This window comes from Rhopilema esculentum, chromosome 16, assembly GCF_057945365.1.
Source record: "Rhopilema esculentum isolate cy_ngs chromosome 16, ASM5794536v1, whole genome shotgun sequence".
In the NCBI taxonomy this organism is placed as follows: Eukaryota; Metazoa; Cnidaria; class Scyphozoa; order Rhizostomeae; family Rhizostomatidae; genus Rhopilema; species Rhopilema esculentum.
In genome coordinates this window covers 8,751,036-8,778,540 of record NC_142830.1, presented here as the reverse complement: position 1 = coordinate 8,778,540, position 27,505 = coordinate 8,751,036, and the positions used below count along the sequence as shown (strand labels likewise).

The window sequence follows — 27,505 nt, the reverse complement described above, 5'->3', positions numbered from 1 at the left end:
GAATTTTTACAGAAATTTGGTAGGGAAAGTTTTGGTCAAAACCATTTTTTTTGTAAGTCTACAACATTATATCTTGGAAGGTTGCTTAAGCCTTAGATCATATTAGCGTACGAACAATATAATGCTATTAGTGTTCAGAACAAAAATTTTTGATGAAATTATTTAAGCCAGCAATTTTACAATTTTGAAGAAAAACGTTGTTAAAGCAGAGTTAGATTTGTTCAACTACTGGCTGTTAAGCCTAACAACCTTTTCTGTAAATAAATGTATTGATAGACCATTTTTCATGAGAGTTTGATTTTAAAGGGTTTGGTAAAAATGCATTATTGTATTTTTATTTGCATCTCTTGAAATTCATCTTTAAGAACGCATCTCTACAAATTCTATTTTCAGGTTTTCTGCAACTGTTTGAAGGGGACAAGCCATTGCTTTGGGTCTTGCATCTTTGAATACAAATGTTTGAACCAAATTGAAATTGAATTCTTTTATTATCCGCTTGAAATATCAAGCACTGCGACAAGGAGTCGTGCAACATAAACTGCTTGACATTGCTGGTCTGTCTGTGTCTTATCTACTAGATGTTGATAAATAGAAATGAATTTTATCTCCTTATGGTAAGAGCAAAATACGTCACTCTTTAAAGCAACCATTTGGATAGGGATTACTACATTTTTTTAAATGAATTGAGCCACCAGTACATTGAGATGTCACTGTGCATTGTCGAGTAAAATTATGCAACGTTTGATAGACCGACATCGGGTTTTTGTTTTTCTTATACAGTACATTTGATTACCATTCGATTGACAGCTACAAAATATCCACGGGAACAAGATCATCGAAATAAAGATGATATTGAATGATTCAAGCATCACACTTCCCCCGTCTTTTGAATTTTTATTTAAAATAGGTTTCTATTCAAACATGCGCTGTCATATTGAACTTTTACTTCACTTCACTTCAAGTCAAACTCCCGATCACTAGACACGTTTTCCACAGAGGAAGATGACTCACACATTGCTGTTGTCACCTCTACTTTTTGCACCATTGTTCCAGATGTCATTGGTTTCTAGCCTGAAAGTTGAACTAGTATGGTGGCACAGCCCGCCTTATATCTACAAAAACTCTACAGAACACGATTACAGCATTTTCACTGCTTTCAAACGTACCTCTGAGCATGGATGTCACGTCGGTAGCTTTTCATATGGACCAAAGTTCCAGAGCTATGCAGAGTTTATTAACCACGTGAATGAAGTTGACAACAAAACGACCCAAAAAGACAAACTGCGGCTCTTTTTGCCAGCATACCAAAACTCAATCACAAATAAAAAGTATCTGTTTGGTGAGATTGGGTTGGTAAAATCACCTGGAATGACACTCATTGCTAATCGCATTTTGAAATCCAGGCTTTATACACTTGCCGTGAAGGGTTTTGAAAATGCCAAAGCTTTTCTCGTGATCATGGTTTTATTCATGATTGACTTTGGAATCGTTATTTGGATATGCGTAAGTATCTTTATGTTATATAAAATTTAATAATGCATCTATCTCTGAACTTCAACTTTTGGATGATGCGATAATGATCATCCATTGACCTTAAGGGTGCCGTTCTGAAAAGTCCGGAGGAGGCGCTATGCTGTAGGCAACTACTGCAAGCCAAAACCATGTCCACACCTATGTCCAAAAACATTAGCTTAAGCAATATATGTTCTTTTTGTGTATTTGTGTATATGATTCTCTCTTGTGTATATGACACGAAATACATTTATAGTATGATAACGGATTTCTAACACAAAATTCGTCCAATCAAACATTTGTTCGCTTGTTAATGGAGGCTAGGTTCAAGCTGAATCTCTCTTAATGCTGATAAGGGAGTTAAGTGTCCCTCCTTCTCCTAGCCCCCTCCACGGTATCCGTGATTGATTTTACTTCAGAACGTAAGCTTAATTGGTGTTGGTTTCAAATTGTTTTACTGCAAATAATGGTGTCCAATGGCGTGGAAGTAGAGTCAATTAATAACCTAAATCAGTATCTGATATGATAGTGTAACATTGGACGTTTGGCGATAAAGCAAGCAGATTATTGAGTCTTTAATCAGTTCAATAGCACATTCTACTTTAGACAAGTACATAAATATTAACAAGGTGCTAAATTTGAGAAAGTGCATCCTTTCTGTTCAGATCTAAAGCTTACTTTTTGAAAGCCTTCTAGCAAGCTTTGAACAAAATGCACTTCAATTCCTTAAAACAATAATAACTTTAAACCCTTTGAAGCCTGTCGCTAACATAAAAGATATGTTACTAACTATGGTTTACCATGTTACCAGCAGAGGCGTCGTGGTGAATGAATTCTAGAGGGGGCAAGAAAGAAAAATTTTTCGACAAAATTTCTTTTATAATTTTACTTAAATAGAAGCATTTCATGTAAGTGTAAGGGTCGGGGCAGAAAAGCTCATATTTTTTGCTTTGGCTGGAAAGATATTCAAAATGAACTTTTGTCTTGTCTCTGTTTCTTTATATTTACAGTGAACATCCCTGCCATCTGTAGGTTAGGACAAGGGTAAAATGAAGCTACTACCTGAGGCGACACCTTTGTTGCAGCAAAAAGGGAAAAATTTTATAATCTATTGCTTCAAATTCGCCGGAAATTGCATTCTTTGAAGCAAATTTTGATAATCAAATTTTATTTTCATATCCACTGGGGGGAAGCGATCGATGGTTTTTATCGACTTTTTCCTTGTTTTACCTTACGCAACATATCTGCATAAATTTTAAAATCTGGGACAAAATTTTCAAAAATCTGATGATAGGCACAAAATTGGCACTGTCCCGGTCTTCAATATCAAATAAAGATATAATTTATGGTCAATATTGATCAATTTCAATAACCAAATTTGACCCTTAAAGATTCAGATTTTATCTGACAAAATCCGAGCAGCAAATCATTCTATGATAGAAATATGTAAATCCTGAGAAATCATTTTGATTTGTGGAAACATAGTATTCTTTTACAAAAGTGAACTGCCCCTCAAAATTACAGTAAGTACTGTAGTACAAGTAATTTGTGTTGCTAAAAGTTTGAGAATTACCTACAGCTCAAGTCCGAGAATTTAGCGACAAAACAATTATTTTTCCAAAAAATGATCAGGCCACGACCCTCTTGCCCCCCACCCCCTGGCTACGATGCCTCTGGTTTCCAGGGGTGGCAAGAGATTGAAATTGAAATATTTTTATAAAAAGGCAATGTTATTCTGATAAAGAATCTCGACTACACTCTTTTTTTTGTAAGAACCAGTAAATTTAAGTTCAGGCTGACTGTTATTAATTTTTTCGAAAATCTGAGGCTGGATTGTTCTTAATTTGTTCTTAAATTAAGAGGGTGTAAGCAGTGCTATTGCTACCCTTGGTACCAGACTCACTATATAAAATAATAGAGAGTCTGGTCTAGTGCGCCCCATTCTCGTTCTGGTGAACTTACTTGAAAGAATTGAAGTCTATTTAACAGACTATGCCTGTGAAACAGACTGTCGGATAAATAACAAAGATACTCAGTAGTCAGAGAAGTTTTGTGAAATTTTAAAGCAAATGTATTTTATATAGTTCTGTAAAGTTGACATTATTAATACAGTGATAATAGACTTTTCTGCCTTAAGATTTCAATCAAATCAGGTTTAAAACGCCATTTGGCAGCAAAAAACATGTGCGAAGCATGAAATTAAAGTTAGCACAATGCAGTTATTAAATGTTAATCATTATTAAATTTCGTACACAACTTAAAATAAGTCTTTTGTAATTTTCCTCAAAAATTTTATGTGTACTTTCAAGTCTACTTCCTCACTGTGAAGGCAGCGTGCTTAGACACCGCGGCGGTTAGAATCGTCACGTTTGATATTCATCACAGCAAAAATGGCCAATACGACAAGCGAAGCCCCGAAGCCCCGTTATAACTGATTTACTTGTGTTTGGTGTTGTTTGTTTTCGGCGCCTTCCGGTGTTTCTTATTTAATGCATTTCACTACAAGGCCTAATTTTTTTTCATGAGAGGCACAGCCTGAAATATCAGAGACTTTCCAAAGCCAGTTGGCAATATGGCGAAGGTGTCTCTTCTCTCTTCAAACAAGGCTTTCAATGCTGTTCTGTGTTAAGTTCCACAACATGCGGAAAATATTCTTTGAGCACAGTTTTAACAGCATCTTCAAACTCAATCGTTACGGTCGCTAGCATTTATTTATGTTGTGTTCTGTTCAATGTTTTACACCAGAGCTAAGTTTATTGTTTTGCTGTGACCTTTGAACGTACAGAAATCTGTACACTCGCTCCTGATTGGGTAATATCAGCACACCAGAACGAGAATGGGCGCACTAGACCAGACTCTCTATTTTATTTTATATATAGTGAGTCTGGTACCCAGGGTATGCTATTGCTAGCTCTTTTGCTCTAAGGAGGTGTTCAGGCCTCATTTGCCAACAAAGTGAGTGAGACAGCCTTAATTTGCTGACAAATTTGAATATTCACCGAAAAAGCACCCACGCATCGCTAAAAATCCTCGATTTTGAGAAAAAACGTTGTTCAAAATTGCATTTTGCAGAAGCTCAGCCTCAGCTTGTTGTTAATCATGCTATATAATATCCGCTGTCCTCAGCTGTATAAAAAGCTGCTAGGGCGTCTGAGCCTTCCGGCTTAGCCAATGCTAAAACAGCGGAGTAGATGTGGATATTTTATGGTGCAGTTGTGAAATCAATAGATATTTCTGGTGACGCTCTTTAGATTGATAGTGCCCCTGACCTGATTCGTTTTAGCTTTATTTCACTTTTTATTGTGTAGTTGGTCTGAACCGAGCTCGGTCAATTTTCATTTTTTGCGTTGGTGGTTTGAATAGCTTTCTTCAATACATGAATTAGTTGTGTTGTGTCCTGCTTAGTAAAACAAAAATATTTCATTTTGTTTAAATGGATTACTATCACATTGTATCTAAGACGTATGAACTACATAATACCTTGTGGATAATGCCGTCAATGCAGCTGCTTGTATATGCACGCGTTCCGTATGTTTTCTTAGGCAATTTACAATTTCTATTGCATCCTTTGAGCACCAAATCTGCATAAAATTTCACTTAAACTAACAATAATCAACAAATCGTGCAAACCCGTTGCCTTGATCCAAATATGTTTATCAGACATGACTTTTAGATGCATCCCTGTTACACGTAATTAACATTGCGTATGAAAAATGAACTCAAAACTCCAGCATCAACATTTCTATAATTAATACTATAAAAAACACAAAGTATGACCCAATTGGTATGACTGTGCTGGTTATTAGGGTATGCTGTTATCTGGACTTTCAAGCCTTCTTTTACACCTATTCTATTGGGACGAAGTTTTCTTGTGTTTTTTAAGGCGTACGTTTGGCTGAAGGCAGATCCTAGTAGGGACCATTCAAATTTCTGTGAACAATTTTTTAAAAACACGAAATTTGAAAATGGCTTTGAAAAAAGCAATTATTTTACAATATACTTAAAGCTTTTCGTCTGAGGAGTGTCAGACGAAAAAGCTTTTAGTATGTTGTAAATTGTTTGCTTTTTCCAAAGCCATTTACAAATAACTGTGCCAGTAGGAAGTTGTTATGTAGCTACCTTTATCAGCTCATCTTTCTAAGTAAAATTAAAGAAGCAAGACATTCTACTAGGATATGCTGCCTATCGGGTCACCAAAAAGAGTTTCTATATGTGGTGTGAATTTACTTCCACCACTTTTATACCCTGGGTACCAGCGCCACTTCCATCGTTTCAATGTTTGAGCAAGAAAATAGAACAAAGGAGCGGAGAAGCGAAGGAGCATCTCCTTCCCCGCTCCTATCTTCTACTTCCTCGCCCGAAAATTATAGAAGTGTATCAAAGCAAAATATGCTCAATCATGCTTGAAAACATGAATAACAGTTGTTTAAAACAACAAGTAAAGTAAGAATTGGAGTGAAGAGGTAACATGAACTAAGGTACGGTGTTAACTTAAATCTCAAATGACATGTTTAGTGTCTGCAAGGCATTCAATCTAACATCTTGTGATAGTCCTCGACACGTGCGTAGCTCTAGATATTTGGTGCCCACGAAGCTAACTAGGACCACGAAGTAACTGTAAATTGCAGTCTCTCAAATAGTGTCATTTGAAATGGATGACCCTGAATATCTATGAGACAGTAACGTACCAAACGTGAAATGAAAGCAACCATTTGTCATTCGTTTCAGGAGCGTCATTTGCACGGAAGGAGTGGAGACTTCAGACCTGGCTTTGTAACTGGAGTTTGGGACGCCGTGTGGTGGGCGGCTGTGACAATGACAACCGTTGGGTAAGGTCACTTTCGGGAACATGGCTTAAGCTATCTGTCCATCAATATTAGCCAATCAGTAAGCGTGGAGTTGTATCACCCTCGCTGATTGGGCAATTGTTGATTGACAAACGGGTTAAGTCATTTTAGTATCTGTCATTAAACAGGTATATTTATGTATTGGAAATTAATGAGTGGATTGACAATCTAGTATACTTTTTAACATCATAGTCCTCTTCCTCACTTTCAACACCTTCCTTTAGTTTATGATGAATCTCAAGCTCCGCAGCTCTGCTGTTATTCCAAAGTGGACAAGCTATTTGTGATTCTTTCATCTCCTGGCTGCTTGCTTCGGTAAAAAGTGAGGTTCATGAAAGTAGAATCAGTTTGGTTGAAATGAAAATAAATAAAGACAGAGCTTCCTAGACAAATTCAGGTTTTTCTAATGCCATGAAAAACTTCATTTTAGGTATGGTGATAAAACTCCAAAAAGCAATCTAGGACGTTTCATTGGGATGCTGTGGTTGTTTATGAGCGCTGCCCTTATGGCAGGATTTACTGCCCTGATGACTAGCAGCTTGGATGCCAACCCTGAGTTCGCCTCCCAACAGGTTTGTTCTCTTTGTGAAACATTCATCCAAGATCTTCAGGAGCATTTCTGAAGGGGGTGTGGGGTTGGGTGTCACCCAGGGTGAGTGCACCTGCCTTAATGGCCATCATTGTCATCAACGAACAATGGCTGGTAGCTCGATGAATATAATCGATCGATATTATCATCGATGAATAACACCTTCGACTGACGCATACCTCAATTTTTGAAGAAAAACCTTAAAGAAGCTCGAAAAGTTTTTCGCTTAAAGGTTTTTCCAGATTTGATAACTTGACAGCACTAATATTAATCTCTTAACAGGTTGTCGTACTGAATGACAGTGTCCAATCTTTCTACGTTAACAACAAAAGAGGAACAAAAATTGGTAAGTAATATAATGGATTCATGGTCATATTAGGATTATAAGATTATAACGATTGATGAAAACGAAAACGCTCACATCATTTTTGATTGATCTTGGAGCGTCTTTCTTGACATGTGGGAAACATTTTGTTGATCAACAAGACTAACGATATTTATTATTTTTCTTTACAGTTAAAGCTACCCAATTACAAATTACTTAACTTGCATTCGCTAGAATAATTTCTCGGCAACAAACCATCAAATTACATCCCAGGGCCTTTGACGAAGGTGTCACAAGATTAGACTTCCTCGAAATCCCTTGTCACTACGAGTAGTTAATGAAATGGTTCGAGAGTGAGTCTAAAAAGGGAGCGACTCGTGTTGAGATTAATCACTGACTGAATTACAAAACAAAAGACTAAGTGTTATATACAAGCGAAAGCGAGGTTAGTGTAATAATTAAGTATGTTAATAAATGACATGTAATCCAACTACAAAGGTGGGCGGGGGGAGGGGCCATTCTCCCCCCAACTCTTTTGCTTTGTTTCCCTTTGCCCCCTCACTTTCCAACCTGTGTCGGAGCCCATGCATCCTTCCGAAAATCATAAACCATGACAATCTGATCATCTTATCATAATTGTGCTCACAGAAATATGTCATAATTCATAGGAATCTAGTAAGCTTAAACTTGTTCTTAATTTACCAAACAAGAATAGAGATGATATTTGTATGCTTGCAATTGGTATGCTTTTGAGTAACCAGATTAGTGAAATTTCAAAGAAATTATTGTAATAATACTCTATCTAACCTACCTTCTTTATCCATAAAGTGGTCAATTCATACGAGGATGCCTTACAAAAAGCAGTTTCTCTAAGGGTTGTTGGTGCACTTCTTGATACAAATGTTGTGGCACATTTCCAAGACGGACTTTTCGAGGGTGGCCTAGGAATACAGCAGTCGATTGACGAGGAACAAAACGTCACCATTTTGTACCTGCAAAGTGAATTAAAGCAGATAACAGGGGCAAAGGCATACATCGAATGTTTAGATAGGACGCTGCTAAAACTTGCTGATGCAATGAGACCTGTCTTAAAGGTATTCAATATCTTTTCCCTTTTAGAAAAACGTATAATTTGATCGAAAAACTGGCTAGTTTAATAGGTTAAGCATGACAATTAATTAACAAGCAACAGTGCCTCCAATTTCTAGAAATCATTAAACGTTTTTGCACCGTGACATTGGGATTTTTTTTCATAATTTCAAATTTGGACCATTCACAGATTTAGTACGTTGATGGTTGGCTATTAAATCTTTCCTTGATTCTTATAAGCCATATGACTTCATCCATTAGCGTAAGTCGTTGCTATGTAAAAACAAGTCGTTGCAGTGTACCAATGTCGTTTTACCCTCTTTCTATATTTTCACTGAGTGCATGGGGTAGGCTGAATAATAAAAACAATACATAGGTGGGTCATGGATGCACTCAAAATCAATCATTTCAACATATCATAATTTAATCATATTATCATTTAATCACGATATCAGATTGGAAAAGGTTTTCTTTTCTTTTGGTAGGCGGAGCGCATTGCAACTATTTACGAAGTACTCACTGGAGAAGGCATGTCTTTCAACATATTCTTTTACTTCTATATATCAACGGGAGCACTGATCTTCCTTGGAGTCCTTGTTGAGCTGTGGAGGGTCTACAGAAAGGCTAATAAAGTTGCAAGTGCAGGTAACATCGAAACAGAAGACTTCTTACTATCTTCTTTTCGTTTTTCCATAAACATTTTATATTACTCTGTGCAGTGTTGTTACCTGCCCAAATGAAAGTGTATTTTAGGTGGGTAGCTACCATACGGTGTTCTAGTTCTTCTAAAGTACGATGTGGACATCCTGTGCTACCTTGCCAGCCAGAGGTCTTGGAACACCAGCACCATTTTTGTCATTCATATTAACAGTTTCTCATCTCCTCTCCCAAACAATATGAATCATCCTTCAACATTTATGATATAGATAACATTAATATATCTGCTACAAGAAGAACATGCCTCAACTTTGAATGGGGAAGGCGTGATAGGTTCTACAGTATAGTACACTCAATTCTAGTTAAAAATCTAATGACCAACCTGTAAATGAATGCTTTTATAGTCTTAAAATGCATATGCCACGGTACCGTACACTAGACGTTGTCATAAACAAAGCATGGCACTCTTAGATCTTTCTAAAAGTCAAGCAAAATGATTATATAATGAAAAATTTCGATAAACTGTTAGATTGCCAAAGAAGCCATCAATATATTTCCATGAAAATTTCATTTGCTTTTACTGACAACAAGAATGAACGTCTAATTTTTAGAAACACGAAGCGCCGTAGTGAAGCCCTGCGTGCAATCGAAAGAGTCAGAGCAGCTCACACTTGTTCTCGATGAACTAAAATCAATCAAAACTGCTTTGAAAGATTTGGAGGCTGGAAGTGTGCGACTAAAGACCACTGCATTCTGATCTGATCAGATTATCTTAGGGTAAAAAATAAGGGTTTATGCTACTAATATGTACAAAACAAGACGCAGTTTAATGTAGACTGGAAATGCTGAATGAAGCCTGTACTCAAATATATTCTCAGTGTATACTGCTTTCTAGGATGCCCTGGACTGTTTTATCTATTTAGTGGTATTTTCTTCCGTGTATCGATTTTTAGCATTATTTGAACTGAGGATCGCGTATAATGTTTTTACTATGTTAATTTTGAATCTGCAAGACATTTCAGTTACCGTGCCGTCAGAAATCTTAAATTAAACATCAATCATGATAGAAAACATTGTTATAAAAGGTAGAAAGCGAGCCTGAGTTAGTAGGGTCTGGTTGTCAGGTTATTAGGATGCAAAATTACTCAATCTTTTGAAATCCCATTTTGGTGCTATTCAATGATTTCCAATCAACAATACCCGTACTCAGGCTAGCAAAGAGCAAGGAAAATAGTTTGACGCTGTTAAATTGGCAGTGAGATAACGACAATCGATGAAACCGAGGTTAATGCTGATCCTATTCTACAAGTTTTAATGCAAAGCCAATAAATACATCATTAGGTAACAAATATGCAATAAATAGTCAATGAAATTGTACCTTAAATATGCAAACATTACGTAAAATAATCCGACGACATGGAGGTGGATCCATCCATTACTAACGATCGCATCAAATTTTGTACTGTGTTGAATTTCATAGCTACAGCGTAAAGCCCTCAATAGCTTAGCATATGCCCTTTCTTGGGCTTCTAAATATTTCTAAAAATTGCAAAGAATTATGGACAAACTTGGTATATTTGTCGTGAGAACAAGATTGTAAAAATCTAACTAAGCTACTAAAAAAACCCAATTATAAAAGCTGAAAAGGAATGTTTAGATTGAGACAGTTGGTGAATTGGAATACTTTATGTAATCCTGATCATGAGACGTGCTAAGGAATGGACAACACATTCCACAATGTGAGTACGTAAATATGATTTAATCTTTGTTTCACAAATGGCTTCAATATTTGGGAAATGATGTCCAGCATCAATGCAGAGTGGAATTCACAACTTGCATGGTTGATAAGCACAAGATGAGAAACGTTCATTCAGATCTCGACATTTGAACCCTGCCTAGTCCTGTTTTCGGCCAGGAAGAAAAATATATCTTACATGTTTATTTGTCACCAGGAAAATGGCTGTTCGTGCTTTATGCTAACGAAAATTGAAAAGCAAAGCAAGTTGATAAGAAATGGTTTCTTCTGTGAGGAAAGCAGTTTGCTTAAAATTTCCTTGATCACTGTTTAACCTATTTTAAAAAAGATAAAAAGCCAAATGTGGAAGAAAATATTACACAACAACATAAAGTTCATGCTTCGTATAAAAGTCTAAAACAGCTTGTCTGTGGAATGGCAATTTAATAGCATTTTCAATTCCTGAAGCCAAAATCTGTACATCAGTCTACTTGCAAAAGTAAATATGACCTAAAATGATCAAGCAGAGCTTTCCAAATCGTCTTCTAACTTTGCCCAAGTAACTTTTTTTTTCTCAATGTCCTTTTCTTTCTCAGTTATTTTGAGGGTACCCGCATCAAAATCTTGGGTACCTAAAGTATTTTCATCTGCACCATTCACATCATCATCAGCTGCCAGGTCCAAAGCAGCCGCAAGTTCTGTGGCATCTTTGGTGTCTTCCTCAGAGAAGATGTTATCGTCCATGGCAACACAAGGGTTAGCAAAGCCAGTCAAGCCATCAACAGCATCTTCATTAATCGACTTCACTTGCAAGCTTCTCACAGGCCTAAAGTTGTCCTGCAATCGATCAGCCTGCTTAGACTTTATTTTGGACATAAAATCATCCTCATACACCTCAATGGCTGCAACAGTTCCAACTCTAACATCTGAAGATGAGACGATACTGACAGAGTCTGTTCTTACTAAACTCGACTGGCTTTTCTCATTTTCTGGCAAATCTATGTAAGGGTTAACTAACCCTGTCATGCCCTTTCCACTGTCAAAAACAATTCGACCATCTTCTTGTTTCGAATAATCCTCACGTGCAAAATCAACAGTTACCACTTCAGCATAGTCGTCCCGTGCATCATAAATACTATTATCAAACTCCAGTGCATTCAATTTGGTACTGGATTCACTCTGAATATTTGCTTTGTTGTTAATCACAACAGAAGGTTCTTTTGCTTCCTGAAGATCCGTATTAGAACGGTAGAGGGCATTGTCAAAGGCAGTAAATGATTTCGATGCATTATTTCTAGAGTGGGGAAAAATTGTGTCAGCTAACAATTGGTGTATTCGCTAAATGGTTCGTCAAGTCAAAGTTATTATTTAAGACATTTTTCTGCAACAGCCATTGTTTAAATCTGTTACTTAAAATTGAAGAAATCACTGGTATATTAAATTATAAAAAATGTGTATGTTTAAACTAAAGAACTGGAAAGTAAAACAACAGGATGTCAGCATTTTGTACGCATACAACGCTCAGGATTTTATTCAGTAGTATTTTTTCAGTTCTAAATGTTGCTATAGTTTTGGCACATCATCAATGGCTCTTGGCTGAAGAAATGTATTCATGCTGGCATTAGTAGTTTATTTGATACTTTGTGCTCAAATATCTGTATACATAAAAATGATATACTGATTATAGTAATAGGCAGTAAACTGGTTTTAATAAAAACAAATCGGGAATTATCCAGTGTAGAAATGTTCTCAGAATGTTTCAAAGTCTTAAACCGATCCTTTGGGAAATATTTCATTTGTTAGAAGAACGAGACCAAAAAGTTATCTAAAATGAGGCCAAGCATTTTCGTAAAATAAAGCATAGCATCTTTCTTCATAGAAGCTAACCTTCTTGGTACATATGGTCGAGAGTAAACTGGGACAAATAAACTGGTACTAGCAGCTATCGCTCGGAAAATGAGGACAGAATTGTAAAAATAGAGTTTTCCATACCTCCTCTTTTTGTAAAAATACGTAAGAAGCACCATGGCAGTAATAAGGCATAAAACCAAAATAACCATTCCAGCGGCAAGTCCACCTGTTGATGAGTCTGTATCCCTTCCTTTATTTTTGCCAGATTTTGGAGCGACGGTGCTAATCTTATACACTTTTATCACTTTGATATTAAGGGAAGCTGCAAATGACGACTTGAAACTTTCGAATCCGTTCACGGCAACTGAGGAAGAAATAAGAAATGCTGTGCCATCGTTTCCCAGAACGGCATACCGCAGTTCCATGCTAGAGTCTGATATTTTCTTTGGATATCCGGTCATAACGATGATATCATCCCCTCTAACTTCGACTGTCTTCTTAACATCCCTAAAAATACCAGTAAGATTTTCCTGACAACCCTCACACGAAAGAAAACCAAAAGGATGTGTTAATATGAACAATTGCTTGAATTGCAGTTCTGTATAGCCCTTAAAATGACCTAGATCTAGACCTCAGAATCAACGGCATTCATCATTCTTTCAATTCGTCATAAAAATATGTAAACATTTATTTACAAGAAACATTCATGTAAAACATTTTTTATTATATTTTAGTACTCAGGTTTGTTAAAATTTCACAAGCATTCTTGAAACTTCCTAAGCCTATATATAACCTAAGAAGTTTAGAAAAATACAATCCATTCTCTTCTGGTATTTTGCAAAAATAAAATGAATCTATCATTTGGTATTCCTTACCTTCGTTTCCTGGAAAGAACAGAATCCTGCTTGCAGTCAGCCTTCAAGCAATACACTGTGTATTCTTGGGCGAGTTTTTCCCGAATCTGGTCAGTTGAAAGCTGATGAAAAACACGATTATATACTTTAGATTTTTCCTCGCGTAATGAAAATGCAAAAAAAGAGCAAAAATCTTAGACTAAATGAATAAATAAAAACTATACTTCTAATTCAAGATGGCTTTAAAATACATACAAAAACATTTCAGAGATATTCTAATAATTCTATGTAAGAGAGTTTAAAAAAATCACTCCAATAAACTAAAATAGTAAAATAAAATTGCTCCAATAAAACTGAAAAAGATAATACTTCTTTGATTCGAGTCACTTTATTGACATCCTGAATAAAACATTTGCAGTATGAGTAAAAAAAGTACCTACTCTTTACCATCGAGAATATGCACATGTCATGAGTCAAAAAATGTCATGATTTTGAAATAAGTACAACTTATAACGGCAATTCTCTTGATCACTTAGCTTGCAAAACAAAAACTTCAAGGTAAAAATATGCAAAGATGGATTTTCTTACGGATGTAGAAGGATCTGGCATGTAATTGATAACAGTGATGTGATCATCTGTAAAAGAGTATTAAGTTTTGCATCAAAAATCCCTCAACACATTGTTTACAAAGTTGGTAGGCGTGCCCAAGGCACATCATGTTGAATTAACTTAATTCACTGTAAAGGCTTTTTGACCGAGAGCTTTTGAGAACGCTTACTGGCAATGGAAATAATAAGAATGTATAAATGATCGGACTGCTTAAATGACTGGTTCTTCTAACTTCCAAGAAAAATTGTTTTTACTATTCAGGGCCAGTCATTGGTTTTGATACTTGTAATTGCAAGTCAAGCAGAAAGCCTGAGAATTGTTACCCTTATATAAGATTTATAATATTCATTTAAAGTCGGTTTCTTTTGTCAAATCTCCCATCAGTTCATTTGGCATCTCGGCAATTCCTGCAGCTCTTTTATTGATATGAGTGACTCGTGTCTTTTTACGATCAACAGAAATGTCTTCTCATCTCCAAACTTTCAATCATTTACTTTCGTACTACGTTTCAGCACATGTTTGCAACAAAAAACTTGGACCAGCCCAGAGCAGCAAACATTTAGATATTTCTTAGCAAGACCCTTTTAATCAAGACTTTGACAGTGAAAAAAAGCCAGCCAGTTATGAAATACTCACTGAAAAGGGAGATGTGTAATTTTAAAGCCAAAATCAGATAAAACATATTCAGTTGACAGCCTTAAGATATTGTCATTGGGTAGTAAATAAAAGGCTTAAGCAATGCTATTTTTACTTGGTGGAAATTGTATAAGATAATACAGAGGTAAATTTAGCTCTATTTTCCTTGGCTCTGCACACTGTTATTACTTGCAAATACAGGTTGGGAAAAATAGGAAAGATAGAAAGGCAAGGGACAAACATCAATTCAAGCAGACTATCCAACACAAAACTCAAGTGACGACGGCAAGAAATCGTATTTGCCTTCTGTTTACACTGAAACGCTGAAGATAAAAACGAAGGCGCTGGCCAATACCGCATCAGACGAGAACGTATTCATTTAGTCGACTGAGACTCTCAGGAATTGAATCCAGACGCAAAGGAGAGTATAAAGCAAAAGAGGCATCAACATAAAATCATAATACTTACGGTAGTTAATCTGGCAATTTTTTCCAGCAAAGAAGAGGGAGCAGTTACAGTAGGCCCTATCTAGCCTATTGATACATGTGCCACCATTTTGGCAGACGTTTCCAGCTAGCTGACAGTGATCCACGAGCGTTTTACAATACCGGCCAGTGTATCCAATATCACAGGAGCAGGTGTAGCCAGTTGAGCCATTTACGCATTGACTGATCTCCCGACATTCACTCTCTAAACAATAGTCCCTTGTCTCACAATTTGCACCAACATACCTATCAAAATGAGCTTTATTTATATTCAGCTATCTAAAGTTAACGGCGAAATATTTACATTCGCTGCGAGTTTATTTTTGCACTGATTATTTAGAGAACACGGCATGAGCATCTGAGAACATTCGATTCAAAAGGAAAATTTCAATACTAAGAGCGTTGTTATACCTTCCATAAAGACGCAGCTGTGGTAAATGAAATATTTCAAGTTTCATGGGCCATCACATAAAAACGTCACATTTCAAACATAATTGAACAAACTTATTGTCTGGCAACCAACAACTAACTAGAACTAAACATGTTTTAATATCACAAAACATAGGTTTACAAACAAGCAATGATAATCCATTTCTCAAAATCAGTTAGGATAATAAAGAAAGTAATTTTCATCTTTGAATATTATAAGTATGTTATCATTAAAATTACTGTTTACCAATCTTTTGTACGGTGCCTGATGATCGAATTATCTCGTTCTATATACCAAAGCGTCGTTTGTCATTAACATTTGTACAGAAATTGTCTTCTGTAAAAAATCCGTATGTTTATACTAGTTGTTTAAGCTAATTTCTATCCAATACGTACCCTTGAGTGCAATTGCAACTGTAACTATTGCCAATCAAATGGCAGTTACCAGAGTTTTGACAAGGATTGCTAGAACAACTATTGAAAGTTTGACATTTAGCTCCAATGTATCCCTTTGCACAATCACAGACATAACCAGTATCTAAAAATGAAAAAAGCTTAGTGTAATTCCAATTTTAAACAAATATGAACTCTTGGAAATATTCGTAAATATACAGATAAATAACTACTAGTACCAATCTTCATACTATCCATACTTGATTTTAATTATACATACACTATGGAAACCTAAATCAACTGTGCTCCTAGCTCGACATCCGATTGATCATCTCTAAATGTATCCAAGCAATAAATGAGAAGTTTTAGTAGCACAGCTTAGTTTAATATTGTTGTAGATAAAAAAAGTTAGCAGGGGTTTGTTCAATTTCTTCTCCTTGCAACTTCTTTTTAACTGTAGATGCTTTTATTAAATTTTTGAATTTATCTGCCTCAGGTAAATTATTGAAAACCTTTTGATGCCAAACCTGATTCAACTTTCTTGCAAGTGCCACCATTGGCACAGGGACCTGAGATACACTTGTCTTCATGCTGACAGGTCTTCCCCCAGTAGCCAGCTGGGCAGTCGCATTTAAAATCCCCTCCAGGCACAGGTCTACATGGACTATTTCGCATGCAAGGGTTTGATTTGCATGGAATGTATGTCTCACAGTACTCTCCAATGTAAAATTTAGGGCAGTTACACATTCTTTGAAAATTGGTAACAACACAATCACCACCGTTTTTACAATAGTCCCTGGGGCAGGTTATCTCCGTTTCGCATAATCTACCAGTGAAGTTCGGTAAGCATTGGCAATGTGTGACATTTTCTTTTGAGGAGCAGTTGGCATTGTTTTGACACGGCGTTGCTAGGCATGTATCATAAAACTGGCATTGATCTCCACTGTAACCATTTAAGCAAACACACTGATAATGATTTCCAGAGGGTTTACAATACCCATTGTGCAGACAGGGGTTCGGACTGCAAGCAATTGTTGTTTCGCACATCGATCCGGTGAAGTTGCCTGGACATATGCAAATACGTGTTATAATGTGACCAAGTCTACGGTAAGAGCATGTGCCTCCATTAACACAAGTATTCGACAGGCAAGCTGTGAAATGTTCGCATCTTTCGCCTGTAAAATCCACGGTACAATTGCATTTATGTTTTCCGTTATGAAAGAAACATATGCCATTCGCATTGCAGTAATTCTCTGGACATGGGTTGTATGTCTGACATCTTTCGCCAACAAAACCGTTTAAACAGGTACAAACAGTTTTGTTTCCTGTAGCAATACAAGTTCCGTTGTTATTGCAATAGTCAGGAGAGCAGTTGCATGTTACATTTTCACCATTTTTACTACAGGTTGTGTTGACTGGGCATACAGAGCATCTTTCACAATGAATGCCAGTAAACCCAGGCTTGCAGGTGCATTCATAGGAACTGGCACTGCTATCTCGGCAAATTCCTTCGTTGAGGCAAGGCATTTTCGTGCTACATAGACCTAAAATAAAATCGAATTAGTATTATAAAAAATACCTAATTACCACATGCCTCTTATACTTATTAAACAAAAAAATTTCTTTAAAAGAGGAATCAATCGTAATACTGACATACCATTTATATCATGTGGAAAATTTTATGCTATCTATCATTCATACTAACATTTCAATGTAATAAAAGAAGCCACTCCCACTATCAACCCCTTATAACAGATTGGCCAACGCCACGAATTTGAAAGTGGGTGGGGGGCCTAGGCTAGCTAAAGTAGGGAGCCAAGGCTAGCTAAAGTAGGGGGTCATGGCTTCTTTCCCTTTTGCAGCAGCTTCAAAGCTACTTCCTTCTCAAAATAGTGGGAGGGGGGCATGGCAACCCCGGCCCCCGCGGTGGCATGGGCCCTGTATTATTAAGGACTCATGTATCACGGGGACAGAGAAAAGGGCAGTTTAACAACTTTCTTCATACTTCTGTCGGTTTCCTATTTTTCTTGGCACTTTTCTCTTCCACACCAAGCTACCTTCAAGAAATAGTCAGACATCTCTGAAGCAGGACCTTCATCCATAAAATATCATCATTTACAATGGAACTGTGAATGTTGTTTGAGAATTCTTACCAGATTTTAAAATGCATGTTTTGTTATCCGCCTGCTGAAGTGTCATCGTGTCTGGGCACCCACAAGAATAGCTATTTGGAACTCGAAAACAAAAATGGCTGCAGCCACCGTTATTTACCTGGCAGGGATGCGTAGCTAGAAAAAATGTATCGAAGACATGGATTAAAGATAATTATTATTTATATAATTATTTATATTTTTAATGCATCATCAAAGGTTGTAAGAGGCAGGTGAAGTCTTTTCTGCAATCGTGTGTGCTTTAGATGTAGTCTCTATTACCCTGGTATCTTGAAACATATACAGAAAGGTCTGATATACTGTCTGGATTCATTGTTAGGACCCAAAAAAATTATTTATACAAAATAGCTAGGCAATTATAATTCAATCATATCACAGAATTATGAGAATTAACCCTAGCAGACATCAAACAACACTTTCCATTGGTCTTATTTTGCTTGACCCTTTGACCTCCTGAATCTTCTTTTCGATGTGACCCTTCTTTCCCCATTACCCTCTAAAACCTCCGATTTTTATACTTTTCAATTCCCGGTGTAAATAACCTTTGCCTGACAAGCATACGAATTTGGCAAAGTGCCACAAAGAAAACTTCATCGAACTTTCAGAAACTTTAAAATATCGTTGCCATATGTATTTATTTGCTATAGCCACGTACTTGAAAAGAACACAATAGCAAATGGAACAAAGTAACACTGGCCTGGGCCTGGATTTCTAAAGGAGAGTCCGTTTGCATGGCAAAAATGTAAATGGCTTTTTGCAGACAGTGTCAACAGACACTGAATCGCTATAAAAATTATTCGATATTTGAGTAATAAGAAAGGGAATCATATACACTGACTGCTTCAAATCTGGCTATTTTTAAAGATGACCAAAGTACGTTGATTTATCAAGCAAACCTGGTAATGGGCTGCTATGTAAACATTTCTTTCCACAGCCTGTCTTGCAGCACTTCTGAATATCTGTACAATCCCCATCCGAAGAACAGTTTTGAACAGATGTTCCAGGGCATCCGGATGTTGATGGACAATGTCCTGGGTTGATAACTGAAAAAATATTTTTGCTAAATATCAAGCGCTTATAAAAATCAAAGAAAATATCAGACTTGGGGTAAGTGATGTTTGGCAGCATACCTCTCAAAAATGGTCTGCAAATGGTAAGCGGAGTAAAAGGAAAAGTTATTGTCATAAATATTAGATTACATGAAGTAGTGTTACTTGTCTGGGCTTACGGTCATACTCTTTTTGGAATGCCAATATATTTACTTGCTTGAAACTAGAAAATTATCAGTAATGAAAAGATTTCAAAAGAATTTAAGGCAGAGTAAGCATACCTTTTATACATTCCCTGACTTTAATTTGCATGAAAGGCCTACTTGCAGAGCAACTCAGTTTCATATATACACGGTGTGCACAACTCATCCAATCCTGACATTTACATCTTCGGCCATAAACACCAAAAGGAGCTGAACAGTTTGCACAAGTTGAGCCAAAACGTGACTGAACATATCCCTGCGGGCAAAGCGCGGGCTCTTGAAAGAACGTCCCCGTGCAGTTCCTGGCAAAGCATGGCTGTGAAAGAGGGTTTGCTGGGTCTTCTCGAGCTCGTGAGAAAAAGTAAAGTTTTTTGTAATCTAAAAAATGAGAAAAGGAAACGTTGATATTATCGTATCAAATTCCACTGAAATCTTTCTACTATTTGTCCTGTTAGACAAATTAAATCCTGGATATATATTTAATTTTTTCCGGCATCATTGAAAATGGGGAATTATTGAAAACTTTTATAACATAAAATTATATTTGATAATTTTTGCAAAAATGTTGGCTTTCCTAGAATAGAGCTAATTCTGTCATCAACTAAGGAACCAACTTGAAGCACACCTTTTGCAGTCTTCTTTGAATAAACATGGATTTGCATTGGTTTTACCAATCCTCCAGTCACAAAATTGATCTTCCCCCCAAACCTCTTGTCAGCAGCAAAAACTGCTCTTCGTGTCCAATCCGTCCAATAAACGTGATCACGGTGAATAGCAAGTCCATATGGTGATTGAATTTCTCCGCTCACTGACTCCAATGGGAAATTTGGATCATAGCCACCATGATCAAACAGGACTCGTCTGTCTGTGCCATCCAGATTTGCAGATTCAATTCTATTCAATGACATATCACACCAATACAACCTCTCCTCCGCTTTGTCCACGGCGAGGCCACTTGGTGTTTCTATAGCATTGCTTATTATAACTTTCCTGTTTGTTCCATCCATAAATGAAGATTCAATCCTTGGGTTGTCTGAGGCCCAGTCACTGAAGAACATCAAACTAAGAAACAAAGAGCAATATTTTTTTATGGATTTTCTTGCTGCAAAGTACTATGATAAAGCTGTTAATTGCTATATCATAAAAAGTTTATAAAGAGATCAAAATATTCAGTTAAATGTTAACGTTATTGAGAGATTGAGCATTTTAAAGTTAAAAGTTGTCGCAAAATGGGTGTGCTCAAAAAGATATTAATTTGCTATGCGCTTTTACCTGCAAACATTTAAAAGGCAATAGACAGATACTAAAGTGGCTTAAGCCACCAGACAATCAAAGTTGGCCGGTCAATTAGCGTGATACCGCTCACAACTTATTGATTCGCCAATGGTTTATTTACAGATGACTAATGCCACGATAGTATCTGTCGATTGCCTTTAAGGATTCAATTCTAGAAGATTTCCTTGAATTTGAGAGATGACCAACGTGAACAAGGAGGACAAAAACTCACCCTTTTTCGTGATACAGCTGAATATCTCTTGGGTTTACTATATTGCTTTTGATTAAAATCTTTCTCATTGAGCCATCAACCTTCATCACCTCAATCTTTTCGTAATTGTAATCTGCGAAGTACAAAAGTCCAGTGGCTGCATCAATGGCGAGACCCTCGGGTGTCTCAATTCCTGTGTTTGAAATCACTTGAAAACCAGTTCCGTTCAAATACATCTTGTAGATCTAAACATAAACAATTTTAAAAAATTTTTTAAGGTTAATTTTAGCGCATCAATCACAAGAAATTCTACTGAAGTCCTTTTCGATTGGCCTCATTTTCAATTCTATATCACCGTGCTAAAATATCTTACAAAAAGCTAAGTCAACTAAAAACTCATTTATGCAGGATTAAAGCATCTTCTATATTTTTATAACGTGGTAGCTGTTAAGTGAGAGAAACTGGTACATCTCAATAAAATGAATACAATTTTTGATCAGCTTTGTCAACATTATTGATATTTACCTTTGGAGCCAATGAGAACCTGACTGCTACATTTCCTAACGCATTCTTTACACTCAACAAAAAAAGGCTCTTTTCTAACGCAAAACTCACAGTATTCCAGTTTGTACTTGGCAGAAAAGAAAAATTATGGGCCATTATACTGGCGTTTGCACCACTTACCAGGAAAAATCTTATCCATTTTAATGGGTATAGCATTAGATGTTTGCTAAGTTGTAATTATATCTAGTTTCTCTATGCCCCATTTTCCGTTTACCATTTATGTCAAAAGGTCATCAAAATAACTCGATGTGTAGAATTAGCCCGTAAAATTGGCCCGTAAAATCATGCCAATTGTACAATCTATTACTCTCTTTTTAAAGGTAGAGCGTGTGTAATTTGACTGTTGAAATTTTAGAATTGAGCTGGGTAAATGGAGAGGCAAGAGGGGTGGTCCAGTTTTGAAAGCAGGTAAAGGATTGCAGGGATGATATGCAGGATCGAAAGGAGGTAGGATGCTCAGTATGCACGATCAAAGTTAAAATGGTGGATTGCTTGTAAAGGCAAGAAAATTAATATGAAATGCTCAATAAAAATATTAAATGATCAACATAACATAGTAAACACTGATAAAAAGCACAAGATTTTCTAACCTTGTTTAATCTGACGTCACCCCAGTAAATGAGATTCTGCCTTTGGTCAAAGTCGACGCCAACTGGACGACCTGACTCCGGGGGCTTCAAGGCTTCAAACAGATATTGTGACTGATTAACAAATTTTGACATATGGAAAATTTTGCTGTTTGCATCACTTCCATCTAGCAAAAATGCTTGGTAGTCGAGCTCTGCCACTGTGCATTCGTTATTCCGAAATACAAAGCCAGTGGAACATGCGCATGTGTAGCTTCTCCCGTTCAGTCGCAAGCAGAGATGGGAGCAGTTGCCATTGTTTTGCTGGCATTGACTGCTTCCTAGAACCAAAAATTATATTATAAAGAATAAGTTCTGATAGTCAACACTTTTTTAATCAAAGTTATATTTACGACGATCTGATTGTTCCGAAATTATTATAGTTTTCCAGGCCAATCCTTGGCTGTCTTCAATTTCATCTACCCAACCTTCAGCTCTGGTTTGATAGTTTGGTGAAGGAAAGGAATAATTGCATTGAGTACCTCAGTAGAACTAGAAGGAAATTTTTGCAACTGAAGGCTTGGAATGTCGTCTTATTGTTATTTAAGAGTAGACTGTTACTGTTCTCTATCTTCTAATGTAACAATATCACAAGTGGCATACCTGACGGTTGATTTGAAGCGTGTAGGATCCTCACTTGGCCAATCTGCTTTAATCGTGCTGTGCTTGTCTGCAATATGCTTATCGCAGCTGACGTCAGTGACTTGTAAATGACCCAGCTCCTGTACCAGTCTGTGAAGAATATCGAAGAGTGCTGGGCGAATAACGCCATGCTGTACGGGTGCATAGCCACGGTGCCAGCGTATGAAACATCAACTTCAATCCTACGGCCTCCTCCTGAAAAATCACTCGATTCAACCTTGTCCGTATAGGCATCTATCCAATACAATCTCTTTGCCCCATAATCAATTTGAAGATCATTTGGGTAAACAAGGTTACTTTCTGCTATTACTTGGCGGGCAGTCCCGTCTAGATTTGCCCGCTCTATTCGTGGTTTCTTTCCAAACTCTGTCCAAAAGAGGTACCTAAAAGAAAACCAATCTTCAGAAGGCTTACTTTGTGTGTAATTATATTTCAATCAGATTTTAAAGATAAAAATTTCATTTTGGCTGACTAGATGTAAACGAACCCTCGTCGAGTGATTTCATTTCAATCTAAATCGACTGATAGTAGTAATTGGTAATGAGGTCCTTGATAATTCCAAGATCCTTAGCAATTGCATCGATTACCCAATCCCAATATCTTATCATTCTTGTAATATATTCAAAGTTTTTCTCTGATATAAAAGTTGAAAGGAAATCTTTTTAAATCTTGTGTCCACGGGATCCAATGTTGCTTGATCAAAAAGTTGTCTAAAATTTTCCCAATTTTATGCGATAATCTTGAGGGTGAAATGGTATTTTAGAAAACAAAACTTTGTACAAGAAATCAACTCTTAGACTTTTTAAGATCGGCCTGAAAGCCAATGAAAGACCTCATTGTTTAAAATACATTAAATTGCGAATACTTCTGATGCACTCCTGTCTGTAAAAGTTTGATTCATGTGTGTCAAGATCTAATATGCTGTCAAACTGGAAGCGTAACTGAACATTCACGGAGAACATCGTTTCAATCAATAGATAATTTGATGTCCGAGGTATCTTTTCTGTCTTTGGAAACAACGATGGCATGAATTTTTCAGGATTCGCGAAAATTGCATTATCTGTTAACTATTATAGAACTACGACTGTATCAGATTCCATATTTGTAACAAAGCCATTTTATTTTTAGAGAAATAAGACAAATGACTTCTCCACCCTAATTATGCGGGGTTACGTACTTGATAAGCCAAGAAAAAGGTCCTTTGTGTATATTATAAAAAGTATGGGTCTTAAGACAGATCCCTGAGGTACCACAGAAAGGCACTATAAGCCTTCGTTATCTTAACAGCTTGCTCTCGCTGGTTTAAATTAGAACAAATATGCAAATAGTTTATCTGTGTGCAGATCATAGGGCATACAGTTAAAAATCTTTGAAAGATCCACAACATTGTACCAACAGTATGGACTGGTTTATAATAGGACGCCATTCTTCCACTGGTCGAATAAACATGCTGCGTGCTATATACCTATCTGTATGCAGCAATAAAATGTAAAAGACATCAGTTTAAGTAAGGTCCAAGTAGATTTTTGACAATTTTCTCATTAACTTTCGAAAAAGTATTTAGAATGCTTACTGGACTAGAATTATTTCAGCATAGCATCATTGCTTGTTTCATTGCTATTTCAAAATCAAAAATTTAGCCACCATGTTTGGGGGAAAGCATATTCACAGTGGTATTAAGGCAATCAATTCCTACCCGTCGTTTGGGGCAACAATAATGCCACGTGGTTGCTCCATGCCTCCACTGATTAAGACTTTTCGATGCTTTCCATCAGCCTTTGCCACTTCAATCCAGTCGTGCCAGCTGTCCGTCCAATAAATATTGTTTGCAGTCCAGTCGAATGCAATTCCTTCACAGAAACTTACTCCATACTTAATGAGCTGCATAACACCAGTGCCATTTTGATAACCTCTGTAAATCATTCTACTGCCATAATCATACCAGAAGATCCGCCCACCAGAATGATCCAGAGCTAAGACATTGATACCTCTTCCACCTTGGTATATTGTTTGGATTGGGGTGCCACTCGCTGCCGTGCCCGTGCTGTTTTGCAATTGAACCCTTTTTATGGCATCCCTTTCCGCATAGTACAGGCATGGTTCAACACATGTCGTTCCTGCAAAGAAAGTTGGTGAGACTGAAAAATTTTGAATAGTATCTTTTTTGTATTAATATCAATTCTATAAATTGTGTTACGAATGAATTGTCTTGCATGCAATTTTTCAAATAATTTTTTGGTTGATCATACAAGCCCCACTACAAGATCCAACTCCAAATACAGTAGAAGTTGTAATTTTGTTTTCTTGTAAGCATAAAACAGGATCAGTATTTTAGGAATGAGACGGTTTCGTTGGTAACTTTGAAAAAGGACCTTAGCAACAATTTTAACAGAATAAGCAGCGATTCTAATGTTAAGGGTTCATAGTAAGACAATCGAGCCTAGTATTTATTTTGTTCATTAAAAAAGCCTCCTTTGAGGTGGCAGAAAGCGAAAATGACGCTCTAGTAAAATGCTTTCTGATACAAAAAGTTTTCTACACAATCAAAAGCCCAAAAGCTTATTGTCTTGATTTAAAACTGAGATTTCAAGGGCGAATGAGCAGTGACTGGAGCTTCCTGTTCTTGGAACAAACTCCAAATGTGAGTTCTTGGTGGTCACATTCTTTTGTAACTTTATTAAATACATTTACAATTTACAAGAAATAACATTTCAGTGCTTGCGTGTTACAAAGAGTATTATAGGATATGGAAGGTAGTTAATGGATATCTCTGGCTTTGCTGTCTATGCAAACGAAGCAGCTGAATTCCCCAGTAAGAAGTCTCCTTGCAGTAACAGAGATTGAGTATGACATTCTTTGTTAGCTTTTTCGTCAGTGACTGATATCTATTAAGTGCTTCATTCTCTTTTAAGTATTTATTGCTTTCGTCTTTATTCTCGATGAAAGAGTTTGTTAAGACGGCTTCTGTTCACTGCAACTTCGTATGAGTCAATTTTTGAACGGCAATTTTCTTCCCCAAACACATAATTTGTTCGGCTGCTTAATTCAAATTCTCACAGTGTTATAAAATTATCAAAAGTATAATTGTAAGAATTTACCAATCAAAAAAATATGACTATAATTTTTTCTAGTGAGGCTCTTAACTTCTTTTTCAGACTTTGATGAACAAACAGTATGAGAACAAGGCATTCGAACAACAAATGATTTTACTCTGCTTACATGAATCATTACGTTTGCTATGAAATGTACTTTGAAATTAAAAGCAGGGGAGTCATTAGTTATTGCTTTCTGGGGAGGGGGGTGGGTGTTTAGGTACCATTTGCCGACAAACTGGGTGCACCATCCTTTTTATTTACCAACAAGACTGAATATTCGCTGATGCAGCAACCAAAGACTGTTTTTCGTTTTTGAAAAGTAACTTTTCGAAAGGGGGAGTCACTACAGCTATGATTGTAAGCTTCAAAGCGGAAAAGCCAATTTTTTCAGTATGCAGAGCAGGACGATAATGTACCTAAAATCTAGATTTACTAACAGTAAAGTTGATATAGGGTGCTGACCGGTGCTGGCGCAACTGGTATTTTTGGATGATTTTCGCGCACTCGCACCCGACGTGCGAGAATTTTTGAGTACCCATTACTTTGACAAAGTTGGCCATACTCTGCAAACTGGCAAATTTTAAAAGCGGTTATATGTCTGTGCCCCATGAACAGGTAAATAAGACCGGGACTTTGCGGCGACCGGGCTCTAAAGGCAATATGCAATATCAATAGCAAGAATATTGATGCAAACTTAAAGGCCGCTAAAGAACCTACATAATACTCAGCAAGTGCAGTTTGTCTATGAGCCATGATAGGAAGCAATAAAACCACATTTAGGTTACAGTTGCAAGCAGCTAGCAAAATAATATGATTGCTCTTGATACTTCATGTAATTACAGGGTTACTGCAGGAATGTAAACCTCTTATCTTGAGCAGAATTTCAGCTGCAGTTTATTTTGTAAAAGCAAAACAATGCAGAATGGCGATCTATCTTTAGCAGAACGCCATTCTAAGCTTGTGCAAATTAGTGCATTATTACTCGTCTACTTTTAAAGTCTAACACTGCAAGAATTTCGCTAGAGTACACAAAGCTAGAACAAAACTGGCCTAGAAGTTATGAAAGTGAGTCAAAACAAACCGGCAACTGCGGCAGCATTCAGTAAGGATAATACGCGTAGCATTTGAACAATATCCATAGCTTCCGAGTCAGCAGAGTTTATCCATTTCACTGCAAATGATAATTTCCTAAAAGTATCTGGATACACAAGACACTAGAATTTTGTAGGCCGGTTAAACGACAAAACGCATTATCAAAGAATAGTTTCGGTGGTAAATTGCAGAATCTTTTTCTGGTGGCAAAATGGGCTTGAACAATAAGACTAAAAACAATAGGCATAATACAAAGCGTTGTTTCTCTGAAAAATGTTATTCTTCGCCAGACGGTTAAAAACAAAATCACTTTTCAGTAGAGCGAAGTCACTAGGCAACGTTTACAAACGCGATTACGAAACCATAGCCAGCTTTTGTGATGATATCTACGCGGGCGGGAAGCAATTTTCGTAGCCGGCGTGCAAATTTTATTTTCCATTGCGAAGGAGAAGGAAAGCAAGTCTGCACGCAGGCCAGAGTTTTGTTGAAGTGATTTCTCGTGAAAAGGCCGGTTAGGTTACTCCAGTTTTTAAGAGAAACTCGTTTGCCACAGCCTTTAAGTTTTT

General features: G+C 36.8%; 2 protein-coding genes across 2 annotated transcripts; one reads left to right on the top strand and one right to left on the bottom strand.

The window, feature by feature from the left end:
• The first annotated feature begins 28 nt into the window (after window positions 1–28).
• Window positions 29–11,785, top strand: LOC135682593 (uncharacterized). Its single transcript, XM_065197553.2, has 7 exons — window positions 29–1,503; window positions 6,241–6,341; window positions 6,790–6,931; window positions 7,231–7,294; window positions 8,102–8,367; window positions 8,848–9,007; window positions 9,631–11,785. The coding sequence occupies exons 1-7, from the start codon at window positions 1,003–1,005 to the stop codon at window positions 9,774–9,776; spliced, it is 1,380 nt and encodes a 459-aa protein (XP_065053625.2). The 5' UTR covers window positions 29–1,002; the 3' UTR covers window positions 9,777–11,785.
• Window positions 10,305–27,459, bottom strand: LOC135682590 (uncharacterized). The gene is made up of 16 exons (XM_065197549.2): window positions 26,929–27,459; window positions 24,449–24,869; window positions 22,714–23,135; window positions 22,075–22,391; window positions 20,942–21,165; window positions 20,060–20,496; window positions 19,513–19,812; window positions 19,079–19,225; window positions 18,165–18,299; window positions 16,539–17,555; window positions 16,015–16,156; window positions 15,173–15,435; window positions 14,048–14,094; window positions 13,481–13,581; window positions 12,747–13,112; window positions 10,305–12,048 (listed from the first exon to the last, which is right to left on the bottom strand). Exons 1-16 carry the CDS (start codon window positions 26,984–26,986, stop codon window positions 11,274–11,276), a joined length of 5,172 nt encoding a protein of 1,723 aa, XP_065053621.2. The 5' UTR covers window positions 26,987–27,459; the 3' UTR covers window positions 10,305–11,273.
• Between the last annotated feature and the right edge of the window lie 46 nt (window positions 27,460–27,505).